The sequence below is a fragment of the Nyctereutes procyonoides genome, unplaced genomic scaffold (genome assembly GCF_905146905.1).
Source record: "Nyctereutes procyonoides isolate TBG_1078 unplaced genomic scaffold, NYPRO_anot_genome, whole genome shotgun sequence".
In the NCBI taxonomy this organism is placed as follows: domain Eukaryota; kingdom Metazoa; phylum Chordata; class Mammalia; order Carnivora; family Canidae; genus Nyctereutes; species Nyctereutes procyonoides.
Window position 1 is genome coordinate 550,030 of NW_026575118.1, and position 20,798 is coordinate 570,827.

The 20,798-nt window shown below is 42.3% G+C and overlaps 2 protein-coding genes and 1 pseudogene across 6 annotated transcripts in view; 2 read left to right on the forward strand and 1 right to left on the reverse strand.

The window, feature by feature from the left end:
• SLC16A12 (solute carrier family 16 member 12) overlaps positions 1-20,798 on the reverse strand; it is a 78,850-nt gene that overhangs the window by 14,226 nt on the left and 43,826 nt on the right. For 4 of the 5 annotated variants that reach the window (XM_055334447.1, XM_055334445.1, XM_055334446.1 and 1 more), the window contains one exon: positions 12,260-12,506. In XM_055334447.1, coding sequence (XP_055190422.1) covers positions 12,260-12,369 — 110 coding nt within the window. In that variant the 5' untranslated portion in view covers positions 12,370-12,506. Of the gene's footprint in view, positions 1-12,259; positions 12,507-17,790; positions 17,858-20,798 lie in introns of those variants that run through there. The other variant, XM_055334448.1, reaches the window with a different exon arrangement.
• LOC129515547 (SLC35A4 upstream open reading frame protein-like) lies at positions 8,553-8,864 on the forward strand. The gene has a single exon (XM_055334450.1). The coding sequence runs from the start codon at positions 8,553-8,555 to the stop codon at positions 8,862-8,864; it is 312 nt and encodes a 103-aa protein (XP_055190425.1).
• Positions 9,290-10,210, forward strand: LOC129515546 (probable UDP-sugar transporter protein SLC35A4; annotated as a pseudogene).

Here is a 20,798-nt window from a genome sequence, read left to right on the forward strand (position 1 = left end):
TTTTCAGGGGTACATTGTTGGACCATAGTAAGTGGGATGTCAGAAGCTATTGGGCCATTTAAAGGATAAAACAAATATTTATCCACTGGAAGGGCTGCTGAAGCCAAGTGGGTATGAGGATGACTGCTGTAGGGAAGGTTTTATGGAAAAGATGGCAGGTCAGAAACATGAGTTCATATTTATCTTAATATTTCACTAACATCTGTAACTTCTAAGAGGTTGTTATACAAATTAAAATTTGACAATTAAGAGTTATACATCACCAGGCAATTTCAGTTCCAGGTTTTAACAAAAGGTAATAATCAAATGATGATAATAATAGCAATAGTAGATACACATGAAAGGATATATTCTGGAGAACTATTTATAATAGCCAAATATCATAATGAATCTGTTTACCCATCAATGAGGAGCCTGGATAAATACATTTTGAATTATCAATAAAATATTTTTAGGTGTTAAAAAGGATGATTTGATATATATTTATTAATTTGAGAATAAATCCACAATGCAATGTTAAGTAAAAAAGTAAGTTACAAAGTACTTTATATAATAAGGCTTGTTTTGATTAAAAAAAAACCCCAGAGTTCATATAAATAGAAAAATGCCAAAGTATATAAATTGAAAATACTTGAATGGTGAGATTATAAATGATCGAGAGAGAGAGAGAGAAATAGAGAAGAGAAACTTTATGTTGAAAATTGTTAATTACTTAGGGAAAAAAGACCTAAGTGACTCAGGAGCAACAGTTTGTATCACTGTACAATTTGAAATGAACATCATACAGATTAGCAAGTTTCCTAACTCAGGGCAGGAGCTTTCAGTACTCCGGGACAGCAAGGGTGAATCAGGCCCTGATGGGGATGAGACAGGAGGTTGTCAGTGTCTTTCGAGAGGGCTACAGTCTGACTCATTATGCTTCCGCAGCCCATGGTAACCTGTTATTTCACTCCTCCCCTCTCCAGTTGCTGCTGGATATGAAGGTGGGTGATGCAGAAAAAGAAAAAGGAAGAGAATCAGGTATAACCAGAGTGATTATGTTAGGCAAGTCTAGCTTTACCAGCATGCATCCTCTGCAACTGCCCAGAATTTGGTACTCAGAAGCACAGAATTTCAGCTGTCACAGTCTTAAAATTCCTAACAATTTTATCTTTGAATTTATCTTTTGTAAGTGAAGTCGAAAGGAACAATGGGGCACGCACACAAGCAGAGGAGACACAAATACAATGTGCTTCGATTATTTGCCTTTCCCTTGACAGATGTAGTATTAGAGACACAAACTCTGGTAGACTCACAATGTGTGGGAGTCTGGTAAGATGCAGAGTGAGCACAAGGTAAGCTACATCTACAACTGAGCAAGTATGGAGGTAGAGAGGCCATGCTTTTTTCAAACCAAAATTTACTTCAAATACAGAAAGAAGGTAATGGTGTTCTAAGGAACACAAAGAACTGAGGATTCTGGTGACCCTTTGTGCGCCTCCCTCAATCCATCCCTGTATGTGGGCAGGCGCCCCTGGCAAGGTATGCTCCTGCTATTGGGGGAGGTGGCCACCTGTGGGGGAGGGAGCCCATGGATGCTGACAGCTGCAGGTCCTCTGCTGATGGATCCACCATGGCTGAGCCTGTCTGAGTGGCACTCCACTGTGTTCACCACAGTCTTGCCCTTGTTCCCCGCATTGAGCACCCTAGGTAATTCTCTCTGTCACAGGATATGAAAAGTGGCCCTTCTGCATCCACTGATTTAATAAGCCAGACAACATACTGCAATAGATCTGATGCTAGATTAATCATTGTATCAGAGTTTGAAGTACCGCAACACAGTCATAGATAATGTTATGGAGAATAGTGACATAAACTACTGGGCTGATGATATGAATTTCTTTTTTAAAAAATATTTTATGTATTTATTCAGGAGAGACAGAGAGAAAGAGGCAGAGACATAGGCAGAGAGAGAAGCAGGCTCCATCCAGGAAGCCTGATGTGGGACTCGATCCCCGGACTCCAGGATCACGCCCTGGGCTGAAGGCAGCGCTAAACTGCTGAGCCACCCGGGCGTCCCATGAATTTGAATTTAATTAAAATATTGCAGAGCTTTTTTAAAAGCATGAATTAACTGCAACAGCCTTAAGCTAGTTTTAATTCAGTGCAACAACAACAAAAAAACCTCCGTGATGTTTCTTAGTATCTTTTGGTAAAAGACGTATTTGAGGGAGAGAGTGTTTGCACAACTGGAGGGAGAAAGCAAAGGGAGAGGGAAAGAATCTCAAACAGACTGCTGAGTGCAGAGCCTGATGTGCAGAGCCTGATGTGGGGGTTGTTTCCATGACCCTGAAATCATGACCTGATCCAAAAATCAAGAGTCAGACGCTTAACTGACTGAGTCACCCAGGAGCCCCATGTTTCTTAACATCTCAAAGATTGTTTGACCAGCATTAAAAGGTCTATTATTTTCTCCTAATCACAAGGCCTTCAATTTAAGAGAAAAATAACTTCTTGGATAAAGCCTCATTTTTTAAAAAAATATTTTATTTATTTATCTAGAGAGAGGAAGAGAGATAGCATGTGTGTGAGCTGGGGAAGAGGTAGAGAGAGAGAGAGAGAGAGAGAATCCCAAGCCGACTCTGCTCAGAGCATAGAGCCTGACACAGGACTCAATTCCACAACCCCAACATCGTGACCTGAGCCAAAATGAAGAGTTGGAAGCTCAACCAACTGAGCCACTCTGGCACCCCTTGGATTTAGCCTCATTATCAAAATAGTTAAGTTATCCTTAGCCCAGGTTTCTCAACCCAAGTACTACTAACATTTTGGTCATGTTGTCCTGTGCATCATACAATGTTTAGCACCATCCCCGGCCTCTACCCTAAATGTCTCCCAACATTGCCAAGTGTCCCTTGAAGACCAAAATCAGCCTGGTTGAGAGTCTAATCTATGGTAAAGTTTTACTTATTCTACCTTTTTTTTTTTTAAATATTTATTTATTTTTGATAGTCACACAAAGAGAGAGAGAGGCAGAGACACAGGCAGAGAGAGAAACAGGCTCCATGCACCGGGAGCCCAACGTGGGACCCGATCCCGGGTCTCCAGGATCGCGCCCTGGGCCAAAGGCAGGCGCCAAACCGCTGCACCACCCAGGGATCCCTTACTTATTCTACCTTATACCTATCTCCCAAATGCCTCCACATCTCTGCATTCCCCTTATCATTCATAATTCATGACAATACCTCTTCCCTGGACTACAGCCCAAACCCTCCTAACTGTTCTCTCCAAACTCACATGGTTGCCTTGGCTACATTTTACATACTATGATCAGAGTAACTTTACTAGGACATGAAATATATCCTGATGCTTCAAACCTTTTAACACAACTTCTGAGACCTACATGACTGGCCCTTCTCAGTGTGCACCCCCGACCCCTGTCCCCCACCCCGAAATGCATTCTGCACTTCACACCGATGGAACTGCTTTCCATTACTCTCAACACACCACCCGTACTGTTTCACACCTCTGAACATCAAAGATTTTTCTTCCTTTCTAGGATTCTCTCTCAGCTTGCCTCATCCTTTTATTCTCAAGATAACAGTCAACTCCTCCAGGAAGGCTTTCCCTAACTACCTGAATCTGGGTTTGATACCTCTCTTAAATGTTTACATGACATGCAGGACACTTAACCACATTACAGGCTTATAGCAATTCCCTTCGCCTTTGTGTGTACTCTCCACCAGACTGTTGCCCTGTGACAGCAAAGGCCATATCTGTCTTATCTTGCACTTAATCCCAAATATCTAGTACACTGCCTTTCATGTAGTGGGTGCTCATTAAATATTGTCCAAGGTTCAAGGTATTGAAGGAAGAAATGATTAGCATGAGTAAAGAAGTAATTGGAAGCTGAGGAAGCAAGGCTGAGTAGCAGCTTCAAGGACATATATGAAGGAAAGGAAAGACGAAGACCAGATGATAGCTACCCAGGAACGTGTAGCTAGACAAGGTACAGTAGAGATATGAAGAATCTGAGTTCATATGCTGACAGACGAATTAGTAGGAGGGAAATGCAGAAGCCTAAGAAAAAATGGTCCCAGATGATGATAAGACATTTTGGGATTGTAAATCATAGTCCCTCTCATCACTAAATCATTCTGAAGGATTTAATATTTGTACAACTATGTTTGTGACTTTTTTGTTTTCTTGCTTTATGGTTTTGTTTTCTGCTTGATGGTTTTCTTAACTGACTTGACTAGTGATATCAAACTTTAGGTATGTAAAATTCAAAAATTACACCGGACATTCTTATCTAAACATGTGAGTCAGTGTGCCAGAGGTAGTTTAATAACCACACATATGCTTCTGATTGGCTGTGACTTTCATAAAATATGGGAAGAATAGGGGCACCTGGGTGACTCAGTCTGTTAAGCGTCTGCTTTCGGCTCAGGTCATGATCCCAGGGTCCTGGGATCGAGCCCCTCAGGCTCCCTGCTCATTGAGGAGCTTGCTTCTCCCTCTCCCTCTCTCTGCCACTCCCCCTGCTTGTTCTCTATCTCCCTCTGTCAAATAAATAAATAAAATCTTTTTTAAAAAACAGGAAGAATACTGTATCACTTCTTACTTATTCTCAAAAGGGAAAAGTACTTTTCAAATGGTAAAGTTTAATGATTTATGGTTTCTAAACATAGGCTTGACCTTAAAGAAAACAAATGTTATTGGGAGCACATGTGCTCCTCACTCCAGAAGTAATTTTTACTGTACTTTGGAAAATTTGTGCATCTGATATGTCAGGAAAGCTGGGTCCTGATCTCTGATGCTCACACTGAGTAAGAATTTTGATAAAGCTTTATCTTTCAGGGTCTCAATTTCCTCATTTACGAAATAAGCAGTTTGATAAACACAACTAGATCTGTCATAAGGTGTTAGATCACGCTGCAGTAGCAAACAACTCCTACATCCTTCAAGGGCTGATAGGCTCTATTCTGAAGAATGAGGAAACAAAGTATCACCCAAGGGTCATCTGGTGTGAAATAATATTCTCAAAGATACATTCTCTCAAGGGGACAAAGTGCCTACTATCTCCACCTTACCACTCTGCTATAAAACTCTTCTTTGGCTTCTGTAGAGCTGGATATTGACAACATCTGGTATTTGGTTAAGTCTTCCTTCTGGTTGATGAAGTTATCCACTACATCAATGCAGGAAGTGATTCACTAGACAGTGCAGCCTAGTAGTAAAAAGAACTACTACTCACTAACTGCGTGAGATTGTTTTATTTTTGGTTTTTGCAGCTCTTTAATTTTTTTATTAAAATAAACGTGTATTATTTGTATAATTTTCTTCTAATTTTTACTTAAATTTTACTTAGTTAACGTACAGTGCAATGTTGGTTTCAGGATAACGACGTGACTTTGGATATATCATTCAACCTCTGTTGTTTCAAGGATTAAATGACTTAATAAATGAAAAGTGCTTGGAACAATGTTAACCAGCACAGAGCAAGTACTCAGCTAACATTAGCTATCATTTATAGGAATTCAGCTGTTGTTAAAAGAGCTCCTCAATTTCACAGGACTTAGACATCTACTGCAATTAAGTTAATTTGGATCCAGAAGATGTTGAGAGAAAAATAGGTCTCATAGCTGGAGGTTTTCCTTGAACATTTAAATCAACCACTGCTTTTCAAGTCAACCGCAACTCAAGCTGTCAGTTTACAAATAGAATGTCATGTAATTTCACAATGAAATATGATTCTTAAAATAGAGAATGTGTTTGCTACTAAGGTTATCTTGAAGGAAAAAAGTAATCAATACACATTAACAAACAGAGGGAAAATAAATAAGAATGATGGCTTTAATAGCCTGGGGAACTTGAAGCTTTACATAAATTTTACATGTAAGGCAGTATCACTAGTTACAAGGCAGGAGCTGAAATACAGTTTTAAAGTGGCTTAGGTCATGATTGTAGCATTATCTGTAAAGCAAAAACCTGGGAACAAAAGTCCTTCAATAAAAATAAGTTAAATTATGCATGCATCCTTGTGATGGAATTTTAAGCAGTTATTTTTCAGTGATGTAGAACTGTATGTGTTGGTATAGAAGTATTTCCAAGAGATATTACTTAGCAAAAAAAAGTTCAAAACACTGTGTATAATATGAAAAGAATATGCTTTATATATGGATATAAAATTCTTGAAATTTTTCTGTACAGGCCCAAAGAAACTATTAACAAGGTTAACTTTTTTTTAGAGAGATTTTATTTATTTATTCATAACATACAGAGAGAGAGAGGCAGAGACACAGGCAGAGGAAGGAGTAGGCTCCATGCAGGGGGCCCAACGTGGGACCTGATCCCCGGTCCCCAGGATCACACCCTGGACTGAAGGCGGCGCTAAACCCCTGGGCCACCGGGGCTGCCCAACAAGGTTAACTTTGGGCAGTAAAACTGGCATTCAGAGAGTAAGGGAAAAAAGACTATTACATGCATCTCTGTTGTCCAAATTTTTACCATCTGCATATATGGTTTAATTTTTTTTTAAGATTTATTCATTTATTTTAGAAAGAGGGAGAGTGAGAAAGAGAAAGCCCAGGGAGAAGAAGAGGAAGGGCGAGAGGGACAAGCAAACTCCCTGCTGAGCTTAGAGTCTGATGTGGGGCTCCATCCCAAGACCCCAAGATCATGACCTGAACTGAAGTCAGACATTTAACCAACTGAGCCACCCAGGCCCCACGCCCCCATATGGCTTAATTTTTAAGTATACAGTTTAAATGGGAGAAAAAGACTTAACTGACCCTCTGCCTTGACAAATCATCCTTCTGGTGGCTTTCCTTGGCCCTACCTCCAGTCCTCTTGGCTGCTGCCTGTTCAAGACATTGAGTTCCAATGCTGGCTGTGTCTTCACACTTTTCTCCTCTAAGCTTAATTCTGCTTAGCTATGCCCCTCTCAGCCTCTCCCATTAACCTCTGATAATAAATAGGTCTTTTCTACCAGCCGCAACCCTCTTCCAGTTCCCTGCTAAACTCTTAGCTCTTCAGGAATGGGGGCTGCCCACCGTTACCACAGAGCAAGTAGCAGATGAAGTGCATGGACCTGATGCAGCTGGAAACATCTCTCTCCATTTCTTCCTGGCCAAATTCTACCCATTCTTCAAGACTTCGCTCCAGGGACAACTTCTCTAGAAAGCCTGCCCTGAACTTCCAAGGTCAGAATGAACCCCTCTTTCACCAGTGTTATTTTACACTCTGTTTTTACCTGATGTATATTTAGAACATTTTGATTTGTATTTCAGTGCTTTGTGCCTGAGCCCACTGGGTGGTGTGCCAACATCTGTGTTTGGGGAAGCACCTAGATAGAGCCTTGTCCTCAATGAATGCATTGTTATGTAGTAGTGGACCTGATTTCTGTTAAGTTGAAGTTGATAACTTAAGGGTACACCCTAAAATATATATATATGCAAGACCTTCAGCCTTTGGTGACAGTCATGGGTTCCACTGGCAAATCCACTGTGACTGAGAAAAAACTGAGATTCAGTGTTCTGCCAAACAAGACAAGCCACACAAGATGCTAAATGGCATTAAAGAGCAACAATATTTCAGTGTCCTTGATAGAAGTCCTCCATTTTCTACAGACACCTTACCCCGTTATTTTCACAGTTCCAGAGGGCAGCACTCAAAGAATCCACATCTCCCAACCTTAATGCGTAGTTGTTTGTACACAAATTGGGGTAACAATTCTTATGACTGGTTACCAACAGGATGAGGAGAGGAGAGACCCTCTGTAAAAATAATTTAGAAGCAACTGTCCCCTGGCACCATGACTTCTCATCACTGACATGACAACCCTATGGATATTAGGAAGTAGCCTACCTTAAGACAATGATTCCATCACCAAGGCAATTTTTCTCAAAACCTATGTTTAGTAGGACTATGCTGTCCTAGAGGATAAGGTGCAAAGTATTCGATGGGACAAGGAACTGGCCACAGAGCTTCCTCAAAGTGCCTACATCTTGGAGCAAAGGCAAAGACTGAAGGCAAAGATTGAAGCAAAGTCACTTCTCACAATGAAAAGGCAATAAGAGAGGACGTGTGTATGTGGAAGATCAGGCCAAAGTATGGGGCATGTATGAGAAATAACAGGATAGGAAAGTGCCTGACTTGTGTTGGAAGGAGTCAATGGATCATGTGTGCATGTGCAATGGCAAATACATAAGAAATAATAATTAAAAAAAAAGATTAGCAAACCAGTCCAGTTTTGTCCCACCAGATCAAAACTGTAGGTAAATCATTTAACCTTTCTGAGCACCAGTGTCCTAATCTATTACATGGGGGTAAATAAGCCTATTCTGCCTAAACTGAGTCATGAAGACTCTACTACCCAAAATATATCAACCTGAGCCCTCCTTATAAAGCCCTAAACTCACTTCCAGAACTTTCCCATCATGGAAATGATGGAAGCTTACACATGTAAGAACCAAGAGATTCCTTTTTAACATTATGACTCCTCACACCCAGCACACAAGATCCATGATACAGATAGAAGAAAAAAAATCAGAACAAGTTAGCCGGGGAAGATGGCGGATGACAAGGATTCTCCGCCCAAGCTTAAGGACCTGGCATTTCTCAAGAACCATCTGGAATGCCTGCAGCAGCGTGTGAAAGAAGAAGTCAGCAGTGGTATGAGCCAGGATGGCTTGCTCTTGTCCTCCCCATTCCTCAAGGACTTCTTAGCCAGCTATGTGGTGACCAAACTGAGGGCATCAGCAGTATTGGGCTTTGCTGTGGGTACCTGCACTGGCATCTACGCGGCTCAGGCATATGCCGTGCCCAATGTGGAGAAGACATTGAGGGACTATCTTCAGTCATTGCGAAAGGGGCCTGACTAGCTCTGGATCCCATGGGGGAGAAAGGATGAACACCTCAGGCCTGCAGGTAGAGGCCTTTCAACCACAGACACCGTATTTGGCTTCCCAACCTATCACCCTTTTGCTACCTCCAACTTGCCCACAGCCTTCATCCTTGCTTTCCTTCCTACAGAGGGTAAACAGTGGCTTATCAGCCAGCAGTTTGGACGCCCTTCTTTAACCCCATGGGACTGACCCCAAAACTGTGGCTTCTAGAGCCACCAGCCTCTTTCTTTTCCATCCCTGACTGTGGAGTTTGCTGCTGACTCTGATTCTCAGTATACTCTAGCAATGTACCACAGCTCCTCCCTCTGGGGAGCTGGCTCCATACTGATTTTCCCCAAACTTGATACAATTCCCACTGCCCCCTTGCTAGCTACACAGGCCCCCCAGGGTCTGGTTTGGGCATGAGTGTAGAGGATGGGGGTATGCCAGGCCTGGGTCGTCCCAGGCAGGCCCGCTGGACCCTGATGCTACTCTTATCCACTGCCATGTATGGTGCCCATGCCCCATTGCTGGCACTGTGCCATGTGAATGGCAAAGTGCCTTTCCGGCCCTCCTTGGCTGACCGAGTTGACCAAGCTACTGTTGTGCACCTTCTCCCTCTTGGTGGGCTGGCAGGCATGGCCCCAGGGGGCCCCGCCATGGTGCCAGGCTGCCCCATTTGCACTATCAGCCCTACTCTACGGAGGTAACAACAACCTAGTGATCTATCTTCAACGTTATATGGACCCCAGCACCTACCAGGTGCTGAGCAATCTCAAGATTGGAAGCACGGCCCTGTTCTACTGCCTCTGTCTCCGGCACTGCCTCTCTGCACGTCAGGGCTTAGCACTACTGCTGCTGATGGTGGCAGGGGCTTGTTATGCATTAGCAGTTGCTGCTGGCCCCATGCCCCTGCAACTCACTCCACTGGACTGCTGCTTCTCATCCTGTACTGCCTCATCTCAGGCCTCTCGTCCGTGTACACAGAACCGCTCATGAAGCAACAGCGGCTGCCCTGAGCACTTCAGAACCTCTTCCTCTACACTTTTGGTGTGTTCCTAAATCTAGGTCTGCAAGCAGGTGGCGGCCCTGGCCCAGGCCTCCTGGAGGGTTTCTCAGGATGGGCAGTGCTTGTGGTACTGAGCCAGGCAGTAAATGGACTACTCGTGTCAGCTATCATGAAGCACGGCAGCAGCATCACATGCCTGTTTGTTGTGTCCTGCTCACTTGTGGTCAATGCCGTGTTCTCAGCAGCCCTGCCGCGGCTACAGATCACAGCTGCCTTCTTCCTGGCCACACTGCTCATTGGTCTGGCTGTGCGCCTGTATTATGGCAGCCGCTAGCCCCTGACCACCTTCACCTGAACTCCTGACCCTGAAGACTGGCCATCATCAGAGCCACCTCCCAGGCCTCCCGACCTTTTCCTCAGCAGCCAGCCCTGTAACAAGTGCCTTGTGACAAAAGGTGGGGAAGTGAGAGCAGCCAGGTTAGTCTCTGGAAGTGGGTGAATGAAGGGTTACTCCAGGAGACAGAGTTTAATTAAAGAAACTTAACTTCCCAAAAGTTCATCCACACTAAGGAATTGAGGGAGCATCCATACCTCGGCCTAAAAATGACCCCATCCCCATTAGAGGAGACTCCCTGTCTCATCCTGCATGAATGCAGTTGTTTTAAGTGGGGTGTGGGCAACAGTTGGCTTTCCTTCCCTCCTGTGGTCACCCCAGCAGACCCATTGCCCCCAGGCCTGGTGACAGCCATTCCACCCCAGCTTTGGTACATGAATCCCCAACTAGAGACATTCATCCTCGCACCATAATGCAAGAAACCCTATTGCTACCCAGGCCGCTCTTCCAAGCTCCCTTGGCTCCAGCAGCACCTGGAGACAATGCCCCCTGCTCCCTTCACAGTGCTGCTCTCCAAATCCACCCAGCTTTGTCCTGGAAACTCCAGAGAGGGCTGGAGTTTGACTCATCTCAGGGAATGTTGCCCCTAGGCTCTGGCTTAAGGCTATATTCCTGATCTCTCTGCTCACCCCAAGGGCCTTCTCAAAGCCCATTTCCCCCTCTACAACTCCTAGGAGGTACCATTCTTCTCACTGTGGGTCCTGCCCCTGCCTAGCAGTGTCCTAGCTCTCAACAGCTTAAGGAAGCTCTACACAGAGTAACCTGGAACCAGGCACAGGGAAATTTGGTATAACTCAATCTGTGTCTCTAACTATGTAAGCAATAAGGTCTTAATAAAGTGTTCTGGGGTGCAGGTTGTTCCTGCAATTGACTATGAAAAAAAAAAAAAAAAGAAAGAAATCAGCTTCAATACCAATCGTATTATTTTAAACAAATCTATAGTTTTAATGATACATAATCAACCAACTTTTATTGTAGCAAAAACAAATATCCCGCTTCTTTCTTGCATTATATATTTGCTATGGGGGGAAATATTGATGCGTGTGTGTATTGAGGATGTCATTAAATAAAATTTTTACTGCAGATTACTTTCATTCACTGCTAAAGGTGCGTTGCCAGAGAAGAGCAACAAATAGTTCTTACTTGAATGAAAGAAAGCACATGTAAAGAGCTAGCACATGCAGAGTTCAAGCATGTATTTATTCCACATATAAATAAGATGAATGAGTCACAAGGTATACAAGTGTAATTTAAGCACATTCAACACTATGCCCCTGGATAAAAGAAAGAGAGAAGAAATGAACAAATGAGAATGAGAGTAGCCTGTACTTATGCTGTTCCTTTCCTTCAACCTAGAACTTAGCCTCCAGCAGCACAGACAAATGTAAAATGAAGCAGAAGAATTTAAATTCTAGATTATAAGCCTTCAGTAGCTCAGTATCTGGTGAGTCAGGAGGTTTTCAAGAATTGTTTTGACCTTATGGGGATGCCTGGGTGGCTCAGCAGTTGAGTGTCTGCCTTTGGCTCAGGGTGTGATCCCAGGACCTGGGAACGAGTCCCACATCAGGCTCCTTGCAGGGAGCCTTCTTCTCCCTCTGCCTGTGTCTCTGCCTGTCTCTCATGAATAAATAAATAAAATCCTTTTTTTTAAAAAAAAGGATGTTTTGACCTTACATATTTTTCTTTTCTGGGATGAGCTGCTTATGAAAACAAATGGCTGGAATAGCCACAACATTAGTCTAAAAATGTCCTGATACCCCAGGTTTATGTGCCAGATATTAGAGAAGACACCACTATCCAGGACTTTCAAGTGTCAGAAAATCACATTCCTTGCAAAGAAAAAGACATTCAAACAAAGGAAATATACACACACATATCCCATACCTAAACAGATATTTTCAGAATGACAGGTTCAGAAACAGAATGAAGCAAACTTAGAAGAAAAGACAAGCCAGATCATCTTATAATGAAGAAGAGAATGCCACCTACCTGGTAACTGCCCGGGTGCAGATGGTGACAAGGAAACAGCCAGCCACAATCATCCAGCCCCAGCCTCCATCTGGAGGAGAGGTAGACCGAACTCTAGTTCCCTTTGCCATGGCTTCAATTCTTTTTTCTTTTTTGAATTACTCCAGTAGCCCAGTTATGATCCTGGACCAGGTATGCCGTGCAGTGACTTCCGATTGGCGTTCAAGATTGGCATAGAATGCTACCTGGCACATGAGTTACTGGCCATCTAAAACCAAAAATCAGTACATAATTATATTTTACTGACATATCCAAAGGTTGATTTTTTTTCACTTGACAAAAATGATCACTACTTTCCTGTTAAATTCGATTATTTGTAACTATGAATGCTGGACTGGGGCAAAGACCATTAATTGTCCCTGGCACCATTTTTCTTCTTTTTAATAAGAGAGCCTCCCAAATTTTAGCCAAACCCATGTCCACCCAGTTTGATACCATATTTCCTAGCCTCTCTTGAAGGTAGATGTGGCAACATGGTCTCGTTTAAATAAAAGGTATGGAAGAAAAAGTAATATACCATTTCTGGCTCACGAGCCCAAATGCAAAGGTACGTTCCCAGGACTTCTAACACATAGAAGACAAGCATGGATGTGGGGGTGAGACAGCTTCACCCACATAGACCAGGATAGCACCCTGGGGGCTAGTAGAGCTACGGGGTAGAAGGAGCCTAGGTCCCCAGAGAATGGTGGAGAAAGGCTGCCTCTCCAGCTCTGGACTTCACATACCTCTACACCATAATACTAAATACCAAAAAGCTTCCATTTTATTTGAGCCTTTGTATTTTGGAGTCTCACTGTTACAATAACTTAGACCATGTCCTACCTATGACACTGAATGAGTCTGATAGTAACTTCTCTGGCATTTCTGACTAGCACTGCTATAATTTTTATTTTTTATTTTTTAAATTTCTTCTTCAATGCTATATTTTTTTAAGATTTTGTTTATTTATTCATGAGAGACACAGAGAAAGGCAGAGATATAGGCAGAGGGAGAAGCAGGCTCCTCGAGGGGAGCCTGATGCGGGACTCAATCCTGGGACTCCAAGACAACACCCTGAGCCAGAAGCAGACACTCAACCACTGAGCCACCCAGGTGTCCCCAATACTATAATATTTTACGTGTATACTTAAAGCAAGAAGAGAATGACAAATAAATGAACCAGAATAGAGGGCCCAGTACCAAGTACATAATAATTCAACATAGCTAAATAAGGTAGTAAAGATTGGTGGAGAAAAAGGGATTACTCATTATATTATGTTACAACTCTCCCCTTAGTTCTACTTTTTTTTTTAAAGGATTTTATTTATTTATTCATGAGGGACACAGAGAGAGAAGCAGAGACACAGGCAGAGGGAGAAGCAGGCTCCATGCAGGAAGCCCAACATGGGGCTCGATCCCGGGTCTCCAGGACACACCCTGGGCCAAAGGCAGCGCTAAACAGCTAAGCCACCCAGGCAGCCCTCTCCCTTTAGTTCTTAACCTTCTAGATAGGTCAGAGTTAAATGCAAAAAAAAAAAAAAGAAAAAGAAAAGAAAGAAAGAAAGAAAGAAAGAAAGAAAGAAAGAAAGAAAGAAAGAAAGAAAGAAAGAAAAGGAGAAAGAAATCATTAAAATTCCAGCTGAAAATACAGGCAAATATTTATCTGGTCTCTAGATAGGAGAAGGATTCCCTGAGATGTGAAGTCATGTAATAAACCAAAAGGAAATTTGAGTTAATTTGTCTAATTAAAATTTAACATTTCTACATATCACAACATGTAATAAATGAAGCCAAATGATAAGCCATAGATTTGCGAAAAAAACACTAGCAATACATGGTGCAAAGAAGTAATATCTGCAACATTAAGTCATTCAATTACCAGAATCTACTGAGTGTCTACTATGTCCCAGGTAGTATTTCAAGGCACCAGGAATCCTTATGGGGGGCAGACTCTAAGGTACTCCTATGGTCCCACCTCCTGTTCTTCTTGACTTTGTATAAACCCTCCCGTTGAGTGTGGGTGGGACCTGTGACTTGCTCTGAACCAGAGAGTAGGGCACAGGTGAAAGGAGATGAATCCCAAGATTATATCGTGCTATGTAAGACTCAATCTTGCTAGAAAATTTGTTCTCACTCTCCTGACCTTGATGAACAAGCTAATTGCACACTGCCTAGAAAGAGGGCCACGTGGAGGGCACTGTGTGCAGCCTGTGGGAACTGAGGACAGCCTCTGGAAGATAGTAAAAAGCTAAAGTCCTCAGCCCTACAACAGAAAGGAAACAAATTCTGCCAATATCCCAAATGGGCTTGGAAGCAGATTTTTTTCCTGGTGAACCTCCAGTTGAGAATGCAGCCTAGTCAACATTTTGACCACAGCCTGTGACATCCTGAGCCGAGGATCCCGTTGAGTCCTGGATTCTGGCCCCACAGAAACTGTGATATAAGGTGCTTCTTAAAGTCTTCTTTAACATGTCAGACAGGCTTCTGAATTACTGTTAGGGATTAATTGTTTAAGAGGCAAAAATAAGAGTTTTGACAGATACTTTTTCCCCTGGACAGAGCAAATCACTCAGTTGTTTGGTACAATTGGATTATGAGCACCAGAAGAAATCCTAAGTAAAAATAATTCAATGAAACATCACTCCAACTCTGACAAAGAATGCATTACTTAGAACATAGGCTATGTACCACTTGGTAAATTATGGGAAAATCAAACTAATAAAAATTTTACTTTAAAACTACAATTCTTGGGGGTGGGGAGGGCTCACAGTAGAATCTTGCAAATATGCATCTTTAAAGCCATTGGAACAACCTGGCAGTCTATGGGTTCAGAGAGCAAATACAGAGCAAAGACAGTGAATGGCATTCATTCCCTCATAGAGCGGCCCAGAGAGCTCCTTAACCCTCTTCTGCCAGATGAGGACACAGCATAAAGGAGGCTGTCTGGGAGCAAGGAGGTGGGCTCTCACCCGTGCCTATTCTGCCAGCCCCTTGATCTTAAACTTCCCACCTCCAGAACTGTGGGAAATAAAGGTTGCTATCCAAGCCATCCAGTCAATGGTAGTTTTGTTACAGTAGCCCAAATGGACTAAGACACCTAAAACTTTATTTCCCAATTCCCTTGAAAATTTTAAAGTGCTGAAGATATCAGACAGGCATTCTTTTGTGGCAGCTGTCAGAGAGAGTCAAGTACCAGCACATTCCTGGATAAGGCCTGTAACCCCACTTCACTCTGTCCCTGACTCCTGTACCGTCCAACCTCTGCTGTCTCACTCATATACAACACCTGACGGGCCCCTGCAAGCAACAGCTTCTCAACACCTGCCCATCCCAAGTTGCCATAAGTCAAAGTTTCTTAAACAGCCAGATGTGTCACATTTATGGGATGCTTTATGTCTAGGGCTCTCTCTCACAATTTCAATAGGATTAGCATTCAAGGTTCTACCTGCACCTGGGCAAACACACACACACACACACACTCTCTCTCTCTCTCTCTCTCTCTCTCTGAAATAACTCACTGCTTAGACATAATTCGGTGCCAAGTATCATGGAATGATAGAATCAATTGTACAAGCAAGAAAGCCAAAGTTCAGAAACCTCTGTCTAGGTTTAGTTCTAGCCTCTTCACAGTTTTTCCATTAAAATGACTCCAAGGTTAAGCTGTTTTCCAATTGAAGACTATAAATCCACCAACACATAAATGTCCTGTACAAGGACCATCATCAGTCAGTGCTGCCCAGGGCTGTTCAAGAATGCTAAAACATGCCACGTCATAGAGTGCAATAGATCAAGAATTAGAAAGTTATTCAAATTTTTTGAACAGTAATCTCATTGCTGGGAAGTTATTCTAACAAGACTATTTAAGACAGACACTAGGGGTGGAAAATAATAGTTGTATCATGAATAATATATAAAACAAAGACAACTTAAGTGCTCAACAACTAGGAAGTGATCTGAGAGTTATAACACATGGAACAAATGGAACAGTATCCAGTCCTTTAAAACCATAAGCAAGAAGATAATACTGTAATATGGGAAAACATCTATGATGCCATGTTAAGGCAAAAAGATATCTCTAAAATTGTGTGCACATGGCAAGGGGAAGCTATCGAAAACTTACGTAAAAGTTGTATACTTGCAGCTGTCACAAAGAACAGGAAGGATATGCAAAAAGGTATACAGTTGTAAAGACTATGCAAAAAGGTATACAGCTGGCATAATTGTTATGATTTGTTTTCAAAATTGTATTCAATACCATTTTATTTTATTTTTTAAAAGATTTTATTCATTTGAGAGAGAGCAAGAGAGCAGCAGTGAGAGAAAGCACAAGTAGTGGGAAGGGCAGAGGGAGAAGCAGGCTCCCCACTGAGCAGGGAGCCCAATGCTGAGGTTCAATGTGGGGGCAGGAAGGGGGCTCGGGGATCATAATCTGAGCTGAAGGCAGATGCTTAACCAACTGAGCCACCCAGGCACCCCCAATACCAATTTAATTTTTATTTATTTATGATAGTCACACAGAGAGAGAGAGAGAGGCAGAGACATAGGCAGAGGGAGAAGCAGGCTCCATGCACCGGGAGCCCGACGTGGGATTTGATCCCAGGTCTCCAGGATTGCGCCCTGGGCCAAAGGCAGGCGCTAAACCGCTGCACCACCCAGGGATCCCCCCAATACCAATTTATATATAGTTTTCTTAGATAGTTCAGGTCTATTCCTGTGGTGTAAATATGAGCACAAAAATTTCCCCTGGATAGTATCTCAAGAACTAGAAAGAACCATATCATTTATTGTACAACACAATAAAAATTAGGTGATTTTACAGTAGAGGATGTGATATAGGTAACAAGCCCTGGCAAAATAAAATGTTCCGTTTCATTACAAAAATATTAAGCATCATTAACTTTTACTTTGCCTCTTGGGTCTCCAGATGACTCCGTTTTCATTTGTTTTAGTTGAGCAACCTCTCTTTGGCATTCCCACATTTTATGAGTTAAAAAGTAATTTTCTAAAGATTTCATTTATTTATTCATGAGAGACACAGAGAGAATGGTGGAGACATGAGAAGAGGGAGAAGCAGGATCCCCACAGGGAGCCCCATGTGGGACTCGATCCCAGATCCCGGGATCATGACCTGAGCTGAAGGCAGACGCCCAACCACTGAGCGACCCAGGCGCCCGAGTTAAGAAGCAATTTGTGAGGATCTCTCAAAAGATACACTTACTTAGTCCAAATTAAAGATGTAACATGCCCAAGCAGTGCTTTTCTGACAGCACAGTGAGCAGCAGTCTGTTGTAAATTAAAGTCAACCTGGGTAAAACCACAGAACAAGGAACATTCTCACAGGGTTCCAGGGTGGGGAGGAATGGCTTTGAAGGCATCGGTATGCAGTACTATGATTAATGATTCCTCACAAACAGGCATACTTGAGCCTCACAAGCCCCAGGGACAGATCCTCCAGGTTTTCTCCCTTTCATGATGATGAAGAAGCTGAAGCCCTAAGAAGTGAAGAGACTCACCTGGTAGTTCTCCATGGAGATACAGGTGGAGACCCGCGGCTCTGGCAGATTTTGGACAGTGCACTTGCCCATCCACCCTCCAGATTTCAAAACCGCTATTGGTCATTTCTGTCAATAAGCTGTGCAAACAACAGTAAAGCTTGAGTACCCATTTGTGTGAGTGATCACGACAAAAGACAGGGGAAAGCCTGCCCAAGGGTATACTGCCCAAAAAACAACTTGTGTTTCTTTCAAAACAGGTCATGTAATAGATCCATATGTATTCAGAAGAACGCACAGGTTACACAAGGCTAATCTAGTTTCATAGAGACTTTGGAGCAGCCTGCAGTTCCCCTAGAATATTAGCCTGCGCATGCTTATAAATAATTAACTGACCTGATATGGCACAAATATAAGGGGAAAAAAGTCCTTTACTGAGTTAATAGTATACCTAAAACTATATGCAAAGGAAGCATGTTAGCATCACATAATTCTTCACTTTACTAATCAGCCTCCAATTTATTTCATTTTGACATCCAACCACTAAAATATAATTGCATTCTGCATCTCTTTCTAGTTCCAGAAAAATCTTTTTGGAACAAGAGAGGCTCTATGTCATGATGTTCCTCTAAGATTACTCCTTAATAGTACAAATTAGGATATATGCTCAATTTCACCTCATCCTCCTTGCTTTCAAAAATCTAACCATTTGCAAAGAATTCTTGCTAACAGTCAAGAACTTTCCAGTAAAGCATAGCATTTGTGGGGCAAATCTTTCGTGTTATCCTTGGTAAAGTCTTCTGAAGTGATCTCTTCTGTCGGTAGCAGACCTACTGTACTTCTTACAGGAGAAAAGTCTGACAGTGGTCCTGGAACCACTTGTTTTGTTAGGCTTCCAACTATCTTTCTTGCTCGTTCCTTCCTCCATTCCCTTTTACTTCCAGCACCTTAACCTTCAGCTATACCCTTCTTTATAAATTGCTTTGCAGCCACAAACCAGATAAAGGTGTGTGGGAGAAAGATACCAAGAGCGGGAGTTAAGACCATTGGGTCCAAGTGACACAACTTAGTTGGATGATCCTGCGCAAATTACCTCCTCTTTGTTACCATTTCCCAATCTATAAAACCAGAGAGCTGGATTACTGAAGGGACGTTTATCCTTCAAACCAGGTAATTGATTATTAGGTATCTCTTCTGGTAGACTGGGCACTTCTCAGTAAACTCTAATTGATTCTACTCTTTGTTTTTACTTAAGAATCATGACATTTGCCAGTCTCTCTGTTTTCTGGGGCCCTTCTAAAATATTCTGATACTGCAGGTAATATTTTTGGAATATCTCTTGAGGTACTTATTTCCTTTTGCGGGCAAGCTGGTTTTCTCTCACTGGTCCTATCATTAAAGCTAAGCCAAGAAGTTTATTGCTGTGGGACACAGGAAGATGAGTCCCATCCATAATAAATTCACCTATAACTATGAAATCGTAGGATTGTACTGTAGGGGAAATTTCTACTATACCAAGGGAAAGTAGACACCTACCCAGAGAGGAAGAGGGAAAGGTTTTGGTTTTTTTGTTTGTTTTTGTTTTTTTTTATAAAGGAATAGTGATGAGCTGCCTAGGTTTTTCAGGACTGCATTTCCCATTGCTGTGAGTCTTGACCAGGAATAGATAAGTGGTTGAGTGAAGAATTAGGAAACCGGGTATTTGGGAGAGGGAGTTGCAATAAGGAGGCTTGTGCTATGTATCCCGTGGGTACCTGGGAAAAGACCTAACTTCATTGGGTGCCCTTGGCCTCTGACGTGTCTGGGCAGAGAGAAAGCCAAAGACAGGGCTCAGTGTCTGTCCCTCACCTCCCTTGGGACACAGGAGTGTAACAGATGCTCTCCCATATTCTCAGTGGAGACATGGACTACAACTAAGAGATGAGAGGCAGAGCTGCGGCAAAAGGGAAATAGTCTGAGCCTAATGGAAGTCATCACTGATCTTCAAGAAGAGCTGCAACAAGAAAGGTAGGCAACTCCCTTGGGTCCTGGTCATAGAGACAGTACGAACCAGAAGTTCCACCAGCAGCAGATGTGTGGCACGGGAGACGGTGAGGACAGAAGCCAGTACCTAGAGGCCAGCAAGATGAGTGTCACCGGCAGAATGCCTAAGCACCAATACTAAGGAAAGCTCTGCTTAGGCCAATGAGAATTCAAGGAACTGCATGCCAACCACCTCATGAGGACACACAGGAGTTCTCCCCTAAACCAGATGGGCAGAAAGGAGAAGGAGGGAAAAATACCACAGAAAGAAGAAACACCACTTACTTAGAGGTTAACCTTGGATTTCGCTAACTGTTGATCCAAAAAAGATTAAGATAAAAGAGAGTACTTTAAACTGGCAAAGACTGCTACAAACTTTTTAAAATTGAAGTATAATTTATACACAATAAAACACACCCATTTTTAAATCTATGTTTTGGTGACTTTTGACAACGTATAAACTCATGCAACCACAACCACCACAACCAAGATAGAGAATATTTTCCTCACCCTAAATACTCCCTTATGCTCCTTTGCAGTCAATCTCCACCAACCTCAGCACCACACTACCACTAATTTACTTTCTGTCCAATATAGATTAGTTTTGTCAGCCAAGAATTCTGTAAAAATGGAATCACACAATAAGGACTATATTGTTTCCAGTTTCTTTCACTCACGATAATGTTTTGAGACACATCATCTAGGATGTTGTATCTGTAGATTCCTTTTAATTGCTGAAATCTGTATTATGGATATACATAAAACATACAATACACACGATTTATTTATGCGTTCACCTGTTGATGGACATTAGAGTTGTTTCTAGTTTTAGACCATTATGAACAAAGATTCTGTGACATCCATATACAAGTCTTTTTGTGGACATCTACTTTCATTCTATTGAATAAATATGTAGGAATGAAATTACTGAGTCATTCTGTGTTTTTTTTTAATATTTTACTTATTTATGCATAAGAATCAGAGAGAGAGGGGCAGAGACATAGGCA